Here is a 17,814-nt window from a genome sequence, read left to right as displayed (position 1 = left end):
CTGCAAACATTCCAAAGGTACAAAATATCAGAGTCTCTACTCATTCATCTCCAGTTTCTGTTTGCCAGACAATTTTCAAAGGGGAAGGGGTTGTGATCATTGTACCTTTTTCACCCAAACGGGGTGGGGAATTGACGAGCCTTCCCAAAATAGCAAAAAATAGACCTTTTATGTTACAGATGTTCAACCAGAAAGGAGGAGGGTGGGTTGTTGTAACCACCATCTAAATCCGCCACTGGTTTTTATTTTTAACGAAGATTATACTTATTGCATTCTGTTCACTACGAAGTTTCCATCTAAATCTTGATCATTGAAATTTTTTAATATGAACACTTGGTGAAGGTTATCGGTCAAAAACAAAAAAAGATAACAATCATTGTTTTCAATGTACTTATTATTAATACAACTTGTTCTAGGAATACCAAAAAAGAACAACTCCCATTAGCTGGTACATGCATATATTCTTTTGATTTAATATTCTCTACGACTTCTCTCACATTTTACCAATATTCGATTGATCAAATCCTATTTCGCATTTGTCTATAAAAATATCACTTACTCATCATATAGACTCTTCATAAGAGTTTGAAGGAAATTGGGATGATAATTTATACATGTATTACATTTATTGCCAAACTCTCTATTTTGTATTTCTTATAGGAGTTATGAGATTGATCACGGTTCGTTATCTTCACCTTTCATGTAAGTCTGTCAATGTTAAGATCAAAGTTTTCTTTCACCATTTACATTTACATGTAAAATTGATTTTAAAAACTTTAACCATACATGTATTATTTTCTTTTTCAAGTAGGAGATAATGACAGTATATTCAGTTTAACAATACAAGTATCTATATATTACTAAATCCTACTTAATAAAAAGGTGAATATAACGAACAGCGATCAATCTCATAACTCCTATAAGGAATACATAATATAAAGTTGGGCAAACACGAACCATTTGCTATACCAGAGGTGGGATCAGGTGCCCAAGAGGAGTCAGCGCCCCTGTAGACCGGTCACACCCGCCGTGAGCCCAGTATCTTGATCAGGTACACGGAGTACTCCATAAACAAAATCAGTGTGTAAAAAACGGTCTAACAATTGGTATGAAACACGTCAGACAGCATTTGACCCAATGACAGATTGCATTGGCATATTAGATCGTTATAACGACCATAGACTTTAAGGTGGCTCACTACACCCTGAAATAATTTCTCAAATCAGTACGAATTAATTTAATCATAAAAGATATGATGATATACAATAAGTTTATATGCCAAAAGGCTAAAAATACACAAGTTTGGAGATAAACATGATTTTCAAAAAAAATATTTCAACACATATGAACAAAAGACTCAGGCAGATTTGAATTCGAGATCTGCGGTTCACCAGTTCAATGCTTTAATCACTGAGCTACGATGTAGACAAACAAATTGATGATGCAAATAATTCCACAGAACATTTAAATCGCCATCTTGTGGCGTAGTGTCATAAAGGGTATAAGCTGTAGTGTAGTGAGCTACCTTAAACGAGACTGTTGAAACCCCTGTAACATTAACTTGTTTGTCAGTAGCCTGCCTGACTTAAAAACTGATCATACGCAGAACAAGCTCTTGCGTATTGAATCAGTTGAGAGATATAAACACCATATGTAGCAGTGATGTACTTACCGGTATATACTACTAAATTCTCCCAACCTTCATGTACCTACATGTATACACTACTAAATTCTCCTAACCGTCATGTACCTACATATCATGTATAGACAGCTAAATACTAAATCCCCTGTTCAGTGATATACCTATACGTGTACAACACAATCCACGGTTTATAACAGTTACTAACATTGTCTAAAATTTGTATACACAACAGACCTGTAGGACACAATAATTCTAACACCTGTAGTATGTAAATTATTTACCTGTCCGTTCAGAAAACAAAACAACACAGCGACAGCAGCACCCTGAAAATAGAACAAAAATCAGAGAGAGAGAGAGAGAGAGAGAGAGAGAGAGAGAGAGAGAGAGAGAGAGAGAATTTAAATTCTCAAATTAAAACGGAATCAGGAGAGTGAATTTTCAAAATAAATCAGAAGTGGATTAGAATTTTCAAAAATAAAACATACGCCTAGAATGCATTTGAATTTTTCAAGTAAAAGAAAATCAAAGTGACCAAGTTGATTTAAAAAAAAAGTAAAATGGTAGCGTTTGGTTTGAAGTGTACATGTACAACCGTAGAAACAATTATAGCTCATTCCACTTCTCATTTCTCCAGCATGCAATTCCCATTTAAGTGAATACTTAGACAGTTTCATCGCTTTGCAAGCAGATGCTGAATACCTGATACGATGTCAAGATGGCGACTGTGATTTTGTAGGTAAAGGAGTCGTTGTTTAACGGCATCAGTATATAGTGCAACCCCAGCAGCGGAACCAGGATGAGAATGGCTCGACCTGTTTTTCTAAGATTAGAAAGGAGTTCTGTTAGACAGGCAGCGAATCAAAATAACGAAACATTTCGGATATGCTTCTAGAGACAAAAGACCCCTAGGTGCCTTATCTGTCCCCTGCATGAGTATTAGTTAGAAGTATCACTAGCCCCAGGGGCTACAGAATCTATATATAACATTCTTCCTGTACTGCAGATCTCAACTAAATTCTAATATTCAGCAGCACCAGTACTAAACAAGATGTTTGAAACAACACACAAACATGAAAGACTTTATATCATAAATGTTAAATGAACACTATATCACTATTTTGGACCTGCCTTAGAGTCAGAACCCTTGAGTTACGCAATTCATAATTTTTGTACATCCTTTTATTTGCATTCGGTTTTTATATAGTATGAAGAAAATTCAAGAAGTCTTTCAAATGATGAAGACATTAATTACATGGCCATTTTGGCTCCACCCCGATACCAAAACCCCTACCCTGGAGCTTTAACGACGGGACAAAACCCCCTACCCCGTAGCTTTAACGACGGGACAAAAAACCCTACCCTGGAGCTTTAACGAGGGGACAAAAAAAAACCCACCCTATACCCCGGAGTTTTAACGATGGGACAAAAACTACAAAAAATTGAACAAATTTCAAATTTCTCCTTTATCTGAAAGAAAAAGGCAGATATATAGTCATGTAGAGCAGGGATCCCCGGGTTAGAGGTTCTGACTTCCGGTAGAGGTTCTGACTCCAGGCCGGGGCTTAACTTAATATTGATTCTAAATGAAAACTAAATGATATTTAGAAGAAACATGCAGGTAATATAGTAGTCTTTTACCAACATTGTAAAGTTCCTAATCCCAGGGGTAGGGGTCATGAAATTTAGAAATCACATCCCTCTTGTCCCAAAAATATTTCATACCAAATCCTGGAAAGAATTGGTAACGACCCCTGGGATGCAGGAGTCACGATTCGAATTTATGTCCCAAGGATTCTTCATACAAATTTGAAAAGAATTGGATGGATAGTTATCAAGAAATTGAAAATGTTCAATTGTTAATGAATTGCGGATGACTGATGCAGACCAATAGCAATGGGTTACATGATCGACTCAGGTGATGTAGAAATGTCTAAAACGAAGAGAAAAACCATTCCATAAATTAAGAAAACAGTTAAATCCGTTTTCTATATTTTCCTGTTTGCTATTTAACATGGACGTTTTATCGATTAACAAAAGGAGATGAGATTGGTGTTTTCCGCCACACTCAACAATTTTTCAGTTATTTGGTGGCGCCCAGTTTTTATTGGTGAAAGAGAGAACCCAGATACAATGTACCTGGGAAGAGACCACCGACCTTCCGAAAGTAAACTGGAAAACTTTCTCACTTACCGGTGCGAGTGGGATTCAAACCCGTGCCGACCAGAGGTGAGAGGCCGTGTGATATTGAGCGCAATGCTCTAACCACTCGGCCACGGAGATGAGAGAAATAACTTTTGTTAACAACAATAGATAACAATTATCCCCCCATCCCGCCCCCACATATTAAACCATTTCGTAAAAGATAAACTTGAAAAAGAAATATCTGAAAATATGAAATAGTGAATGCGATTGTTACTTTTGAGTATAGATAATATATATATCTGATGACGTGAGAACAGTGATAACTATGTAATTAGGTTTGGTTAGTTTTCTTGGAATTGTTCCCACGACTGGGTGACGCTTAGACTACGCCAGAAAACAGACATTTCAATTCAATACTGAGTCAAATCCCCAAACATCGCTACCTTTTAGGATAACATTTTTATAGGAAAACTTTTTAACACGCTCTGCGAAAGGTAATCTGGGTGTATTATCAAGAGTAGACGTAAACCATGCTATTTTCTAAGGTAGTTGTAGCAATATTACATGTATTCATTGAATTCTTAATTTGTGTCGTGAAACTATAAAAAAAAAAACCCACCTCACACTAAGTATTTTTGTGATGTTTGGCGTGACTCGTGTAGATTTAGGAAAATGAGGACACAAGGGGTTGAGTTTTTATCTTGTGTAGTATTTATTTGTAATGGAAATCAATTATACCTAGGAGAGATCATGAAGGACACAGGAGGAGGGACGGACAGGCATTTTTTCGTCAGTAATTACATGTCATCGCGGAAATCACATGACTTTGCTGCGTGTTTTACAATAATTATCAAAGATAGTCTAGAGGGAACTAAAATTGCATCTTTGCCGCTTAAGTTTCGACTATCTTTTTTGTGTTTACAAAAATATGTTTTATGCAATTTTGAGTGCAGCAACTATACATTTTGGGTGAAAACTACAAAATAAGTAGCAGCCGAACTGTAGCTCCCTGAAAAAATATTGTGATGGAGTTCCGTCACAATATTTTTTTCTGAGAGCTACAGTTCTGCAGCTACAAAATAAGGCGATATTTCTTTCTTTGAATTTTTTCTGGATCCGCCCTTGCGTGGTGATGTCTTCGACTTACTTGTACTGGTCGTTGTCTCTTCGTGTGACCGATCGTAGTTTGGATAATAGTATTCTCAATATATTGATAAGAAAAATCAAATTGATCTGCAAGAAAACAAAAATCACACACAAGGTGTTAAGAAAGTTTCATTCTGCAAGGATACATTTGAGATTGATATCGAAGCGGTGATTGATTGAATATATGAATATTTTAGTCTGACAAATTCAATAACTTCACAGTTAATATGAAATAATATAACTCACATTCAATAAAACATTATGTCAATATCATTTCTACACGAAGAAAATAGAGCCCCAAACACGAGGCCATTATGATATGCTACATGTAATATGCAAAGAAGTACTTTGTGAAGAGTCTGGTTACATTTCTTCACGGTGTATTCCTACACCACAACACAAGACTTGTAATTTTATTAATACATGAAGAATAATTTATCGAATGTCGCACCGTTGGTAGTAATCGCTCCCTCGCCAAAGCTAGGCATTTAGAAGTGAGAATCATTTGGACATGACCTTAAAATCGGGGGCCCCGTGTCACGGCAGGCGTTGGCTCCCTAAAATTCCTTACTGCTACGGCTCTGAGCGCTAAACATGGGTCTAAATTTGTGGCGCTTCACGTATACATTGTAGATGGTGACGCAAATTAATTAAACAACCAACAGCCAATTTCACAGTTACTAATGCCTTCAGCGTTCACCCAATTTGCATTTATTTTCATTCTCTACTTCATATTTAGATTGTTTATTCTGATATACTGTGTATTCCTACAAACTTATAGGCGTTTTCTCACTGAATGTTCATAAAGATACAGTCTACAGTCTAACAAAGCTTTAAATCAAACGCTTTACTTCTCGGCTTGAATTGCTTGCAGAGTACTATATATCGACACTGCACATAAATTGAACGAGAGAGAGAGAGAGAGAGAGAGAGAGAGAGAGAGAGAGAGAGAGAGAGAGAGAGAGAGAGATTACCAATAGTGATAAAATAACGGGAATCAATATAATCCAAAACGTCCATGTCTTTTCTGTCCAGCATCTAGTAAGAAATAAACAGTTGTTTGTTACCGCTTTAGATCGACATGTAGAACTTTCAAAACACATCAAAGTCGCGAAATGTCACGTGCAACCAATTGTTTCAATAATTGGTCATGGTTATATTTATTTATATACATTGTATCCAGAATCAAGGAACGAGAAACAAACATGAAATATTGTGATAAGTGTGTTCATTGCAACTAACCTTCACTGTATATTGTATATCTTAACTATTAACTTTCACTGTATATTGTATATTTTAACTATTATTTTTCACTGTATATTGTATATTTTAACTATTAACTTTCACTTAATATTGTATGTTTTAACTATTAACTTTCACTGTATATTGTATGTTTTAATTATCAACTTTCACTTTATATCTTATGTTTTAATTATAAACTTTCACTGAATATTGTATGTTTTAACTATGAGTATTTTTTGTAACTATGTTTCACTTCATAATCTTATCATAAACAGCAGATCAGTATAAGCGTGCTCGTTATATTCGTGTAATACTGTAGATTAATGTTCTAACAGACATGAAATGTACATTCGTTATATTCGTGTAATACTGTAGATTAATGTTTCTATCTAATAGACATGAATTGTACATTCGTTATCTTCGTGCAATACTGTAGATTAATGTTTCTAGCTAATAGACATGAAACATACATTCGTTATATTCATGTAATACTGTAAATTAATTTTCTAACATACATGAAAAGGACATTCGTTATAATCGTGTAATACTGTAGATTAATGTTCTATTTAAGACATGAATTGTACATTCGTTATATTCGTGTAATACTGTAGATTAATGTTTCTATCTAATAGACATGAATTGTACATTCGTTATATTCGTGTAATACTGTAGATTAATGGTCTATCTAACAGACATGAAATATACATTCGTTATATTCGTGTAATACTGTAGATTAATGTTTCTATCTAACAGACATGAATTGTACATTCGTTATATTCGTGTAATACTGTAGATTAATGTTCTAACAGACATGAAACAAATACCTTTCGTTCTCTCCTTCTCCAGTTATGATGCGAATGGTGCAGTATATGCAAATGACGATGGCGGGAAATACTGTAAATTGACAAACGATAAAAATGATCTATAATTAAATTTCATTCAAGTTCAATATCTATATTCAGTTCAAGATGTAGACATATATAAAATTCTTTTAACACCAAAAACAGCTGTTCAAACTTCCTATATATTTTATAGACTTTGTTTCATACCATGTGCATACTCAAGGTTTATCGAATTCATATTTTTTTCAGCCACATTCAGAAATAACACTTTTATGTCGAAAACTGCGACCATATTCACTTTTTGGCAAATTGGTCTTGGGAAAAGACCTTGATTTTTACTAATCATACAGAATTGACCCTGATACACAGAATTTGAAGTCTCTATCGCATATAATCCATATGATTCGAAAGTAGCGACAATTGTGGTTAAAACTGAGGAAAGATGAAAAATCAGAAAAGAAGACAAACGATAAACATATGTACAAGACGTCGACATAACACAATAATCAGGAGTTTAATATTTTTATAACAGATACACTAAATGGTAACTGACGTGAACAAGTTTCCGCAAGTACTGAATTAAATATGAACCAAATGTCAAGAAAACCCCATCACTGACGTTAAAAACCGCCCAGGAAAAACCATAGGTAAAATATTTGAAATAAAAAACTGAAAATCTGTGTCTGTTCAAAAGCTAGTGTAAAGTAACTCCTAAAGGTGAATATCGGATTTATTCGTAATTTTAAAAATTAGTGCTACGTGCACTTAATGAGACTTGCTTAGAATGACCTTACTCATGATACCGATATAGCCCTTCCTATGGTCACGCCTTTTATTACTATGTATAGGCATTCGAACACGTTAGTATCATATTACAATGTTTTCCCGCTTTTCTTCGAAACGCGGGAAAACCACAGTAACTGTACATACCATTATACGCCCTCTCTTAATCTTGTGAAAATCTGATCAATTTCTCTATAGCACATTAAAAGTAAGTTTGCTAAACATCATTACATTTGATACTAATACTGAGGTAGACTTTAGATACGTCATTCATGTGATGTAATTTGGTGAACTGAAAGGTAAAAGGTCAAAGTTATATCAATATTACTCACCAAGGTCATGCGGTTATACTCGGGAGTAGAGTGTCTTTTTCATTCTGTAGACAGCATTGTCTAATGAGATTTTGAACCTTGTACTTAATATTTGAATTGATGGTGATATAGCCTTCATATATTTCACATGTGTATTCCTTGTGACAAGACCTTTCTTTTTCTACCATCATTATTTACATGACCTTAACCTTGGAGTTTGGCCATATCCATGGGGCATTAGTTTTTCACAAACACACCTTATTCTTGTTTATGTTGTGATACTCGTTGGGGCTGCATTTAATTGTAAATAAATTCTACTCCATTTTGCTAATTCACGTGTATGTAATTTTGTTCTGTATTATGATAAACATGTATATATCTTTAATTTTGTGCAGTCTCACCCCATCCCACAATGCAACAGCAGATGACCAGTCGCTTCCTGTCCGAGAACACGTGGACTAAACAAAAGTGTAGAAATATGCCTTCGGAGAGCATCCATGCGTAGTTACACAGAGTGGTATACTGCGTGAACCCATGCAACACATAACACCATGTCTGTAAAAAAAAAAAGTGCTCTGACACAGCTGGTGACTAAGTCAAGAAATAAGAGACAAAGACAGTGCCACGTGATGTCGAATAGAAATGGAGGCATATTTGTACATTTAAAGTACGCGCATTTATACGCGTAAAATTTTTAATTTATTACACGAGTATTTGTATATTTAATGTACGCTTAGTTGTACGTATTTGTACGCACTTACATTTATCGTACACTTATCTGCAACAACAATACATTTAAAGTACAGTTATTGTATGCGTATTTATACATATGTACCTTTAATGTACGCGTATTTGTACATATTTACGATTACTGTACGCAGATGTGTACAAAACAATCTGAAAAAAAATTTAAAACCCCTGCTGGACTCGAACCCGCGATCAATAGCTAACCTACTGAGCTACCCAGCTAGGCGACGATTAATGAAATGAATAGGCAAATATTGCTGATTTTTATATTTTCATCCATGTTTTAAAAGGAAGTCGGCCATTATGACGATGTAGAGTACCTCCTTAAGACCTCATACGAACGACCCATGCTTTTCGTTTCTAATACGAAGCACTTGTAATTGCCTATGGGACAGTCACTTAGTACCTATTCTAACCATCATAGGTTTGTCGCGGGTACTGGGGATCGACCCATAGAACACTAATCACTAGGCCATCGCGACCAGTGAGAACAGGAGGTCAAAATATTTTGGTATGGAAGACAGTTCAACAAGCTTTCAAACGTCTTTAAAGGGGCATCCACACGATTTGAGCTGAAAATTTTAAGATTTTATTTTGTGCATTTTTGAAGTTTATAATTTCAATACAAGGTATTTCTAATGGTTAACCAAATTTGAATATCAGTTGTAAAGTTACGAGTGAGATAGAGTACTCAAAATTCTTTGTTATGTAAACAAGGCTCGTATCAGTATTTGTTTACAAAGGTTAAATATACTGCGTTTCATAACGATTGCTAGACCGTTCATGTCACACTGATTTTGATTACGGATTACTCCGTTTACCTGTTGCCAATATAACATCATTGGGTCAAATGCTGTCTGACGTGTTGAATACCGATTGTTAGACCGTTCTGGCACACTGATTTTGACTACGGATTCCTCCGTTTACCTGATCAAGACATAGTGTGACTTGTCGACATGGAAAGCTTTCCCCTCCTACGCACCTGATCCCACCTCTGGTATGTCCAGGGGTCCATGCTCGGCCAGCTCTATCTATTTTGTATTCCCTTTAGGAGTTATGAGATTGATCACTGTTCGTTATCTTCGCCTTTCACTAGTAAAAGTTTGACACATCTCATTTTGTTTTAAACGGTTCGAATCCCGGCCGCGACAGACCTACATCGTTAAAACAGATAGTGACAGTCCCATCGCAAAACCCTCGGCTTCAGGTGTGAATGTCACGGGTCCTCGGAAATGACATTATAAATGGATGTTCCGTGTCACAGTAGTTGTGGCACGCTAAAGAACCCTTACTGTTCAATGGTCGTAAGCGCCGAGCAAAGGCCTAAATTTGAAGCTCTTCACCGGTCTTGGTGACGTCTCAATATGAGTGAAAAGTTCTCGAGAGAGACGTTTAACAAGATACTTGTAAACAATAAGCAATATATATGTAAACAAAAACGAGCCTTGTTTACACAACAAATAATTGTGAGTGCTATATCTCACTTGGCGACAGACCTAAGTCGTTAAAACAGATAATGACAGTTCCATCGTCAAACGCTCGGCATCAGGTGTGAATGTCAATGGTCCTCGGAGATAACATTAAAAACGGATGTCACGTGTCACAGTAGGTGTGGCACGCTAAAGAACCCTCACTGCTCAATGGCCGGAAGCGCCGAGCATAAACCTCAATTTGAAGCCTTTCACCGGTATTGGTGACGTCTCCATTCTCGAGAGGGACATGAAACAAGATACAATCAATCAATCAACTGTATCTCACTTGTAATTCAACAACTGGCATTCAAAGTTTTGCTGACCATTAGACATTCCTTAGTTAAGCAGTGTAAGCATTATAAATAGGAAAAAATGGATTTTTAAAAAAATTCAAATCGTGTCCATTAAATTTCAAGTGAAATATACTGAGCAATATAAGTTTAGCAAGGGTATTTACAATGGGATAATTTAAAATAAATATTTTAGCATGTTTTCCAGCTGTATGATTCGACGTTTGTGTATAATTTTTGTACAGAATTACATTAAAGCATATTAATTAGTTTTCAAAGTTATTAACTTTCTCTTAATTACATGATTGAAAACATTTGCATGTAAAAGAAAACAGTGAGAAGATTATTTAAAACGTAAATATAATGTATAGTGGGTATGCATATATTATACATTGTCTGTTAAGACGCCTATAGATAGTTACTCTGATTCCACGCACAAGTACTCTGAAGTTGAAATAAAAAATATGCTAGAGTTCCTCATTGACAATATATTCGTGGTCTTTGGTGATCAGATCTTCCAACAGTCTGTTAGAATTCCCATGGGCACGAATTGTGCTCCTTTGTTAGCTTACCTGTTTCTATATTCATATGAAGCAGAATTTATTCAAAAACTTCTACGCGAGAAGAAAAAATCTCTCGCTGTGGCCTTCAATTCGACATTTAGATATATCGATGACGTTTTGCCTATTAACAATAATAGCTCTCATTGATATGTCGATTTGATATATCCCTGTGAGCTCGAAATAAAGGACACCACAGAGTCGTCCACTTCTGCTTCATACTTAGATATTTTATTGAAAGTAGACATTAACGACAAACTGACAACTCAACTGTATGACAAACGGGATGATTGCAGCTTCTCCATCGTCAACTTCCCATATTTATGTAGCAATATTCCATTATCACCTGCATATGGTGTTTATATATCTCAACTGATTCGATATGCAAGAGCTTGTTCTGGGTATAGTCAGTTTTTAAATCGAGGTGAGCTACTGACAAACAAGTTCATGGTACAGGGGTTTCAACAGCCTCGATTGAAGTCAGCATTTCGCAAATTCTATTCTAAATTTGCATTTCAGTTCGTTTGACAATTCGTGCCCATGGGAATTCCAACAGACTGTTGGAAGATCTGATCACCAAAGACCACGAAGATATTGTCAATGAGGAACTCTAGCATATTTTTTATTTCAACTTCAGAGTACTTGTGCGTGGAATCAGAGTGGTGTTTAACAAAGTAAGTTTTTGAATGACTGATCACTAGATATGGATATTTCCGTTTTCCGTTTTTGTTGAAGAAGCAACTGTCTATGATGTCATATCGCGCCTCATAAATACGTAATGGTGATGATTTAACAGCGTGTTTAAAAATTGTCGAAATTCGGATTATACAGCTTTAAAATCAAGAGATACAAACGTCACACAAAAAAAAAATTAAATTAAACATCAACAACAACAAAAACCCGTATATTTTTTCAAAAATAATATCGACTAACGTGACAGGAAAATTAAGAGCGAGTAAACCGTAATATTTTTCTACAATACAATATGCTATGCTCGAATGAGCATGGATTTAGAAGAAACTTGTGAATGAAAAAACGGTAATGAAGTACAAAAGAGCAATATGGGAAAACGACCAAGACTCTCCGAAAATGAACACCAATGGACCATAGGGGTGCGAAGTGCAGAGTGTTCGCAAAAGGATGTCGCCCAACACTCTAATGGTCAATTATCCACCACATGTCGAATCAATTTCAAACCACTGGGCATGTTTCTGATCGGCAGCGTTCAGGACGTCCACGGAAAAACGACTGCTACACAAGATCGTTTCATCATCACAAACAACGTCAAGACATAATCGCCTCATGGCTGCTCCTAAAGTTGCAGACGAGTTAAGTCGTGCGTCTGGTGTGAGGTTATGTGGACATAATGTTAGAAACAGGCCAAGTTCTGCAAATATTGGGACTTGAAGACTTATCACTGCAGTGCCACCAACTCAATGCCATCGTCAATCCCGCATTGTGTGGACCAACACACGTCATCGCTGGATTCAACGGTGATGGAATGAGGTTCTGTTTACGGATGGGTCGTATTTTAACATTGATTTTATCGATGGAAGACATAAAAATGAACAACGTGACCCAGAAATTATCATTCCACTATGGTTGAGGAAATGTTATGGTTTGGGATGGAATAAGCCACCGGGTTGGACAGACCTCGCCACAATAACGGGGGCATTAAATTCCCAAAGATTCTGCAATCAGTTCGTCGTTCCTAGATGTTGTTGTTCCATTCCAACGTCGAGGACATGTGAGGATTTTCTAGCAAGATCACGCCCGTCCACACACCCCACGACATACACAAGGCACTCCATGTCATACACAAAGCACTCCACGTCATACACAAGGCACCCCACGTCATACACAAGGCACCCCACGTCAGAACAACGTAGAGGTCTAGGATTGGTTAGCTGGATCGCCATGGTTGGGATATTCTTGACCGTCGACAAAAAGTCAACAACGTAGTTGAGCTGACGCTTATTCTGTAGTACGAGTGGGACCAGACCACCATGCTCGAGGCCAGAAACCTGAATACGGAGCACGATATGCTGTTGTATAGCAGTTATCGATACAAATGGAGGTCATACCGATACTGATTGTTACTTTCCAATCCCCCCCCCCCCCCCCCCGGCTGTTTTATGTCACTTTCTTACGTAAAAGTACAAGATTCTCAATAAATGTGACTATATTGTCACGTGATGATAATCCATAATTTCAATGAATTTAAAGATATATATTATACATGTATATTTCAATTGTTTAACTTATTTGCCTAGTATACAATGACATTGGTTTTGTATTCAAATAAGATCTTTGTTTAATCAGTATTAAAGCAACACTAGCTGTCAGTTTGATTTTTGTTTCAAAATTTTGATTTACTATTTCAAAAACAGAACAAATAAGGTTTAAAATCTTTTGTTAATAGTAATATTTGTGTGAGAAAACCTATCCAGAGGCTCTAAATGAAGCAAAATTACATTATTGTCTTCCCGTACAAAAATTGATTTCTGTATAATGCTATATTCATATTCAATAGAACCGAAATCTTTATTTTGATAAAATGTTAAACTTAGTTTTAATTTTATCAATGACCATGGTTAAGGTTACATACAAAACTATCATAATAGCACATTTTTACAACAAAATATATTTTTTTCGGATTTAGAGCTAATACTGTAGGGTCCTAAATATACGCGAGGAATATATTTTCGCGTAATTTGACGGGATATATCACTCGTCAAATAAAAATACTCACTCTTAATTTTCTGTTGCTAAAATACATGCAAAAACTTTTGATTAACAGCCGAAGCGCGAATTCATGTCCACGCGATTTAACGTACACGAATCAATTTGCGTAAAATAAGAGGTACTGTGAGCAATGCTCACTAAGAATACCCCCCGCTTACCCCAATCTCCCAAAGGGTGTTGGTAATAGGTAAAACTTCAGTATTATGATCCAAAAGGTATCTAGGAACACAGCATCTCCATGCGATGAAAAAAGCCATTAAAGAATTTAAATGGAAACCATATTGCTACTTCGATGTCCAGTGCGCGTGACCTTTGACCTTTTGACTCCAAAATCAATAGGGAACATCTTCATCCCATGGGTAGTCCATATGTATGATATGGTGATTGTAGGTGGAAAGGATAATGCTTTAGAGCCCGGAAACCATTGCGTCTATAGACGGACGGACGGACAGACAGACGGACAACCCGATTCCAGTATACCCCCCCCCCCACAACTTGTTGCGGGGGTATAATAAGAAATTCACAGTATTATACAGAGTTAGTTACCGGTCTATCGTCGTACTGGAAGTTGCTAAGGGACATCTCCGCGTAGAAGACAATCCAGCAAGAGTTACTCAGGATGTAGGAGAGGAACAGATTGGAATGAATTGTCACACGACTGCAGTGTAGTTGTCTATAAGAAAGTTAAAGGGAAATGAATTTACTCTCGGGAAAGAAAAATCATCTAGTAATATCAAACATTGCATAGGACTTTTCACTCTTTATATCTTTTATCACTGACAAAAAATGCGACAATGTTCTGCCGGGAAATTGAAGTTTTCATGAATGCACGTGGGAATTTGTGGTGCGAATTCTCTACAATGAGAAGGAAATTTACGGTGCTTGTTCCCTGTCGTAATTACGAAATACACGATTCTCTTCAATAATCTCCAGAATATGAGGAAGGTATTATTAGAAAGATGTAATTAATCAATTCATCCCGAAAATGTACTCGGAAGTAATTAATCAATTCATCCCGAAAATGTACTCGGAAGTAATTAATCAATTCATCCCGAAAATGTACTCGGAAGCATATCATTGGTTGGAATTTTTGGAGTATGCAAGATACCTGAAAAATACATATATCAACAGCGCTAACTGTAATATTGCGATTTTCGTGACAATTCTAAACGCGTATTTCTGTAATTATCAATCTCTTCCCCAGTAAGTCACTTAATTTACATTTGAAAATTAAAATGAATAAATCTGACATTACCTAAAGGTAGGGGACTACCTGTAATTAAGTTTGGGCTCTTACTTGAAGATGCCAAATATAATCAGGGCGACAACAAGCAGGAAAACAGAGACCGCATAACCGCTAATATACACGTGCAGAATCAGCTTAATCCTCTGTAAGATAAAACACAAATATATTGATTCATTATGTTCGATATATATTGGTACAAGCACATGAAAAACACCCCAAAAACTTGGATGTGTTCACATACAGATAAAAAATGTCTAAACTATTTTCTTTACAAAGAAAAAGAATGAAGAGACAATGTAAGACAACATATACCTAAATAAGTCTACTAGGCGGGCGGGGGGGGGGGGGGGGGGGGGGGGGCAGTGATCTCTGATAGGCACCACTATGTTAAGAAATGTGACGTGACAAAAACAGAACATGATGTACCGATTTTATATCTTTTTTAAATTCAGGGTGATGATGTACTGGGGTGGGTGGGGGTGGGGGTTGATTCTTACTTTTTTATGATTTAAGGCAGAAATAGAGGCCGAATCATTACTACATTGCAGCCATGTTAGCGAATGAAATAGAACACATGCACTTTGTTGTGAATATCAATATTCGAAAATACACTTAAAGAGAGAGAGAGAGAGAGAGAGAGAGAGAGAGAGGGGGGGGGGATATAATTGTATTTGATACCAAGTGAAAATTAGAAACAAATTATCGATCATTCAAAGTATTTCAATTTCTTTTAAAAGGGAATTAAAATCGAAAGAGGAGAGAAAGGGAGAGGAGAAAGAATACTTTCATGCAGTGTTACAAGGTAGCTTTTATTAGAAATAACTAGAATAGTTAAAAAGCTTTTAATGCGCTACAGCATTATACATGATAACAACCTTGTTTGGTCCCTGTAACACGCAAAATTTTAAAGATTTAACGAATAACGAAATCTTATTTCACTTAAAACATCAATATGGCTCTGGACAAACCCTTCTCTCTCACGTGATAGGAAGGCAAATGCAAGTAACAGAACTTAGTATGAAGTTTGTCCAAACCTGCTCTCAATGTTTACAGAAAAGAATATTTACTATTAACTATATCAATGATATTATTTTAATGTGAAAAGAAAGCCACAAGAAGAAGAAAAAAAACTAGCATTTTTTCTCTCTCAATTTACCGACGTCATCTTTACGATGCCTGCATGAATTCTGTCTGAATTATAGTCAAATTGAAAATAACTATTGTGTTGCCTAGGTAGCCTCTACAAAAAAACTACACAATTTTGAAGAAAAAGCAGAGCTGTCAATTTTGAAGACCACATAGTGCTCTTATCGTTAATTAGTCATTAGTGAATTAATTAGTTAAATCTCAAGTTAGATGAATATGGTTGTATAAGAGAAAGATATGTTTTGGTATAAGAGAAGGGAAAGTTAAAATTTATAATGCGACGTCAGTATTAGTTTAATAAGAATTTGTATATACATGTATGCGTGATTATCTAGTGAAAATCACGTGACAGATACAGTATGCATAAAGAAAGGTTATAATGATGCGTGGGCACTCCGTAAATAGACAAAAAAACTTACTTCAAAATTGAGGTCATGAACACCCGTTACAGACTTAAAGAAAAAAAAACAACAACTGTAATTATCCGGATATAAATCACATGGAACGTAAACCCTACCCGGAATAAATGTGCAAATATAACCTACATTATCTTTTCTCAGAGTTCCTAGGGCGTCTGTTGTAAGACAAGGGAGATAATTAGTCTTGGCAAACTCATGCGTTCCATTGTTGTTGTTGTTCCACCAGAGACCATTTATCTCACACTTCCTGAATGAGAACCCTGTGTAAAAAAGATCAAATTTATATCTAGGCCTATATATGTATCTATGTTACTAAGCGAGACTTTGTCAGTCTTCAGAATGTTGTAAAGGAAGGTAATATTTACCCCATTTCCATTCATCAAATATTTATTCTCTTTTTTCTGGCATCTTTAGATTTTTAAGAATCGAGACTTTTGTATTTTCATTTTATTTGCTTACGTGTATAACATCGAAATTATTTAATAATCATTCTTTCCATTTCTGACGTCATATACTTCACCCACAAAATGAAATATTTTCAAAGAATCATGAACGCTTCTCCGTTATACATGTATATGTAGTGTATAACGGGTTTTTTCGCGGGTCTAAAATTTTGCACTTTGCTGGCTCAAAGGTATGCTAATAATTCTAGCGGAATAAATTTTGGCGGACAAGGAAGAGTTATCTCTCTTACAAATACCGAAGTCGCAATTGGGTGGATATTTGGCGAGTGAAAATTTGGCGGAAAACGTTGTTACCGCTAAAATAAGCCAAATTTATCACCCCGCGGAAAAAAAACTTGCTATACGGCAATGTATCTTATTTTCATAGAAAATGGAAATGAGCTTCAGGAATGTCGTGAAGCAGATAAAAAATGCCAGGGGGAAAAATAGAATAAAGAATGCATTAATAATGCGGATCATGTAATTAAAAGTGCATTTAGATTCATTTGATTATTATGTAAGGTATAAATGTCTCGGCTGTTTGTATCATGATGATGGGGTTATAAAAACAAAGGAGGCATATAGTTGATGGATGCTAGAATTCTGCTGTATTTAAACACCTCATGTACAGACGAACT

The 17,814-nt window shown here is 35.9% G+C and overlaps 1 protein-coding gene across 4 annotated transcripts in view; it reads right to left on the bottom strand.

The window, feature by feature from the left end:
• The window catches only part of LOC125665591 (calcitonin gene-related peptide type 1 receptor-like), an 86,609-nt gene that overhangs the window by 4,067 nt on the left and 64,728 nt on the right, over positions 1 to 17,814 (bottom strand). For 3 of the 4 annotated variants that reach the window (XM_048898303.2, XM_048898302.2, XM_048898301.2), the window contains 10 exons: positions 16,860 to 16,993; positions 16,734 to 16,766; positions 15,220 to 15,311; positions 14,469 to 14,595; positions 8,510 to 8,663; positions 6,997 to 7,066; positions 5,905 to 5,968; positions 4,932 to 5,017; positions 2,342 to 2,462; positions 1,924 to 1,965 (listed from right to left, as the gene is read on the bottom strand). In XM_048898303.2, coding sequence (XP_048754260.1) covers positions 1,924 to 1,965; positions 2,342 to 2,462; positions 4,932 to 5,017; positions 5,905 to 5,968; positions 6,997 to 7,066; positions 8,510 to 8,663; positions 14,469 to 14,595; positions 15,220 to 15,311; positions 16,734 to 16,766; positions 16,860 to 16,993 — 923 coding nt within the window. The remainder of the gene's footprint in view (positions 1 to 1,923; positions 1,966 to 2,341; positions 2,463 to 4,931; positions 5,018 to 5,904; positions 5,969 to 6,996; positions 7,067 to 8,509; positions 8,664 to 14,468; positions 14,596 to 15,219; positions 15,312 to 16,733; positions 16,767 to 16,859; positions 16,994 to 17,814) is intronic. The other variant, XM_056152326.1, reaches the window with a different exon arrangement.

Source organism: Ostrea edulis, chromosome 10, assembly GCF_947568905.1.
Source record: "Ostrea edulis chromosome 10, xbOstEdul1.1, whole genome shotgun sequence".
Lineage (NCBI taxonomy): Eukaryota > Metazoa > Mollusca > Bivalvia > Ostreida > Ostreidae > Ostrea > Ostrea edulis.
This window is presented reverse-complemented; position numbering and strand designations above follow the sequence as displayed.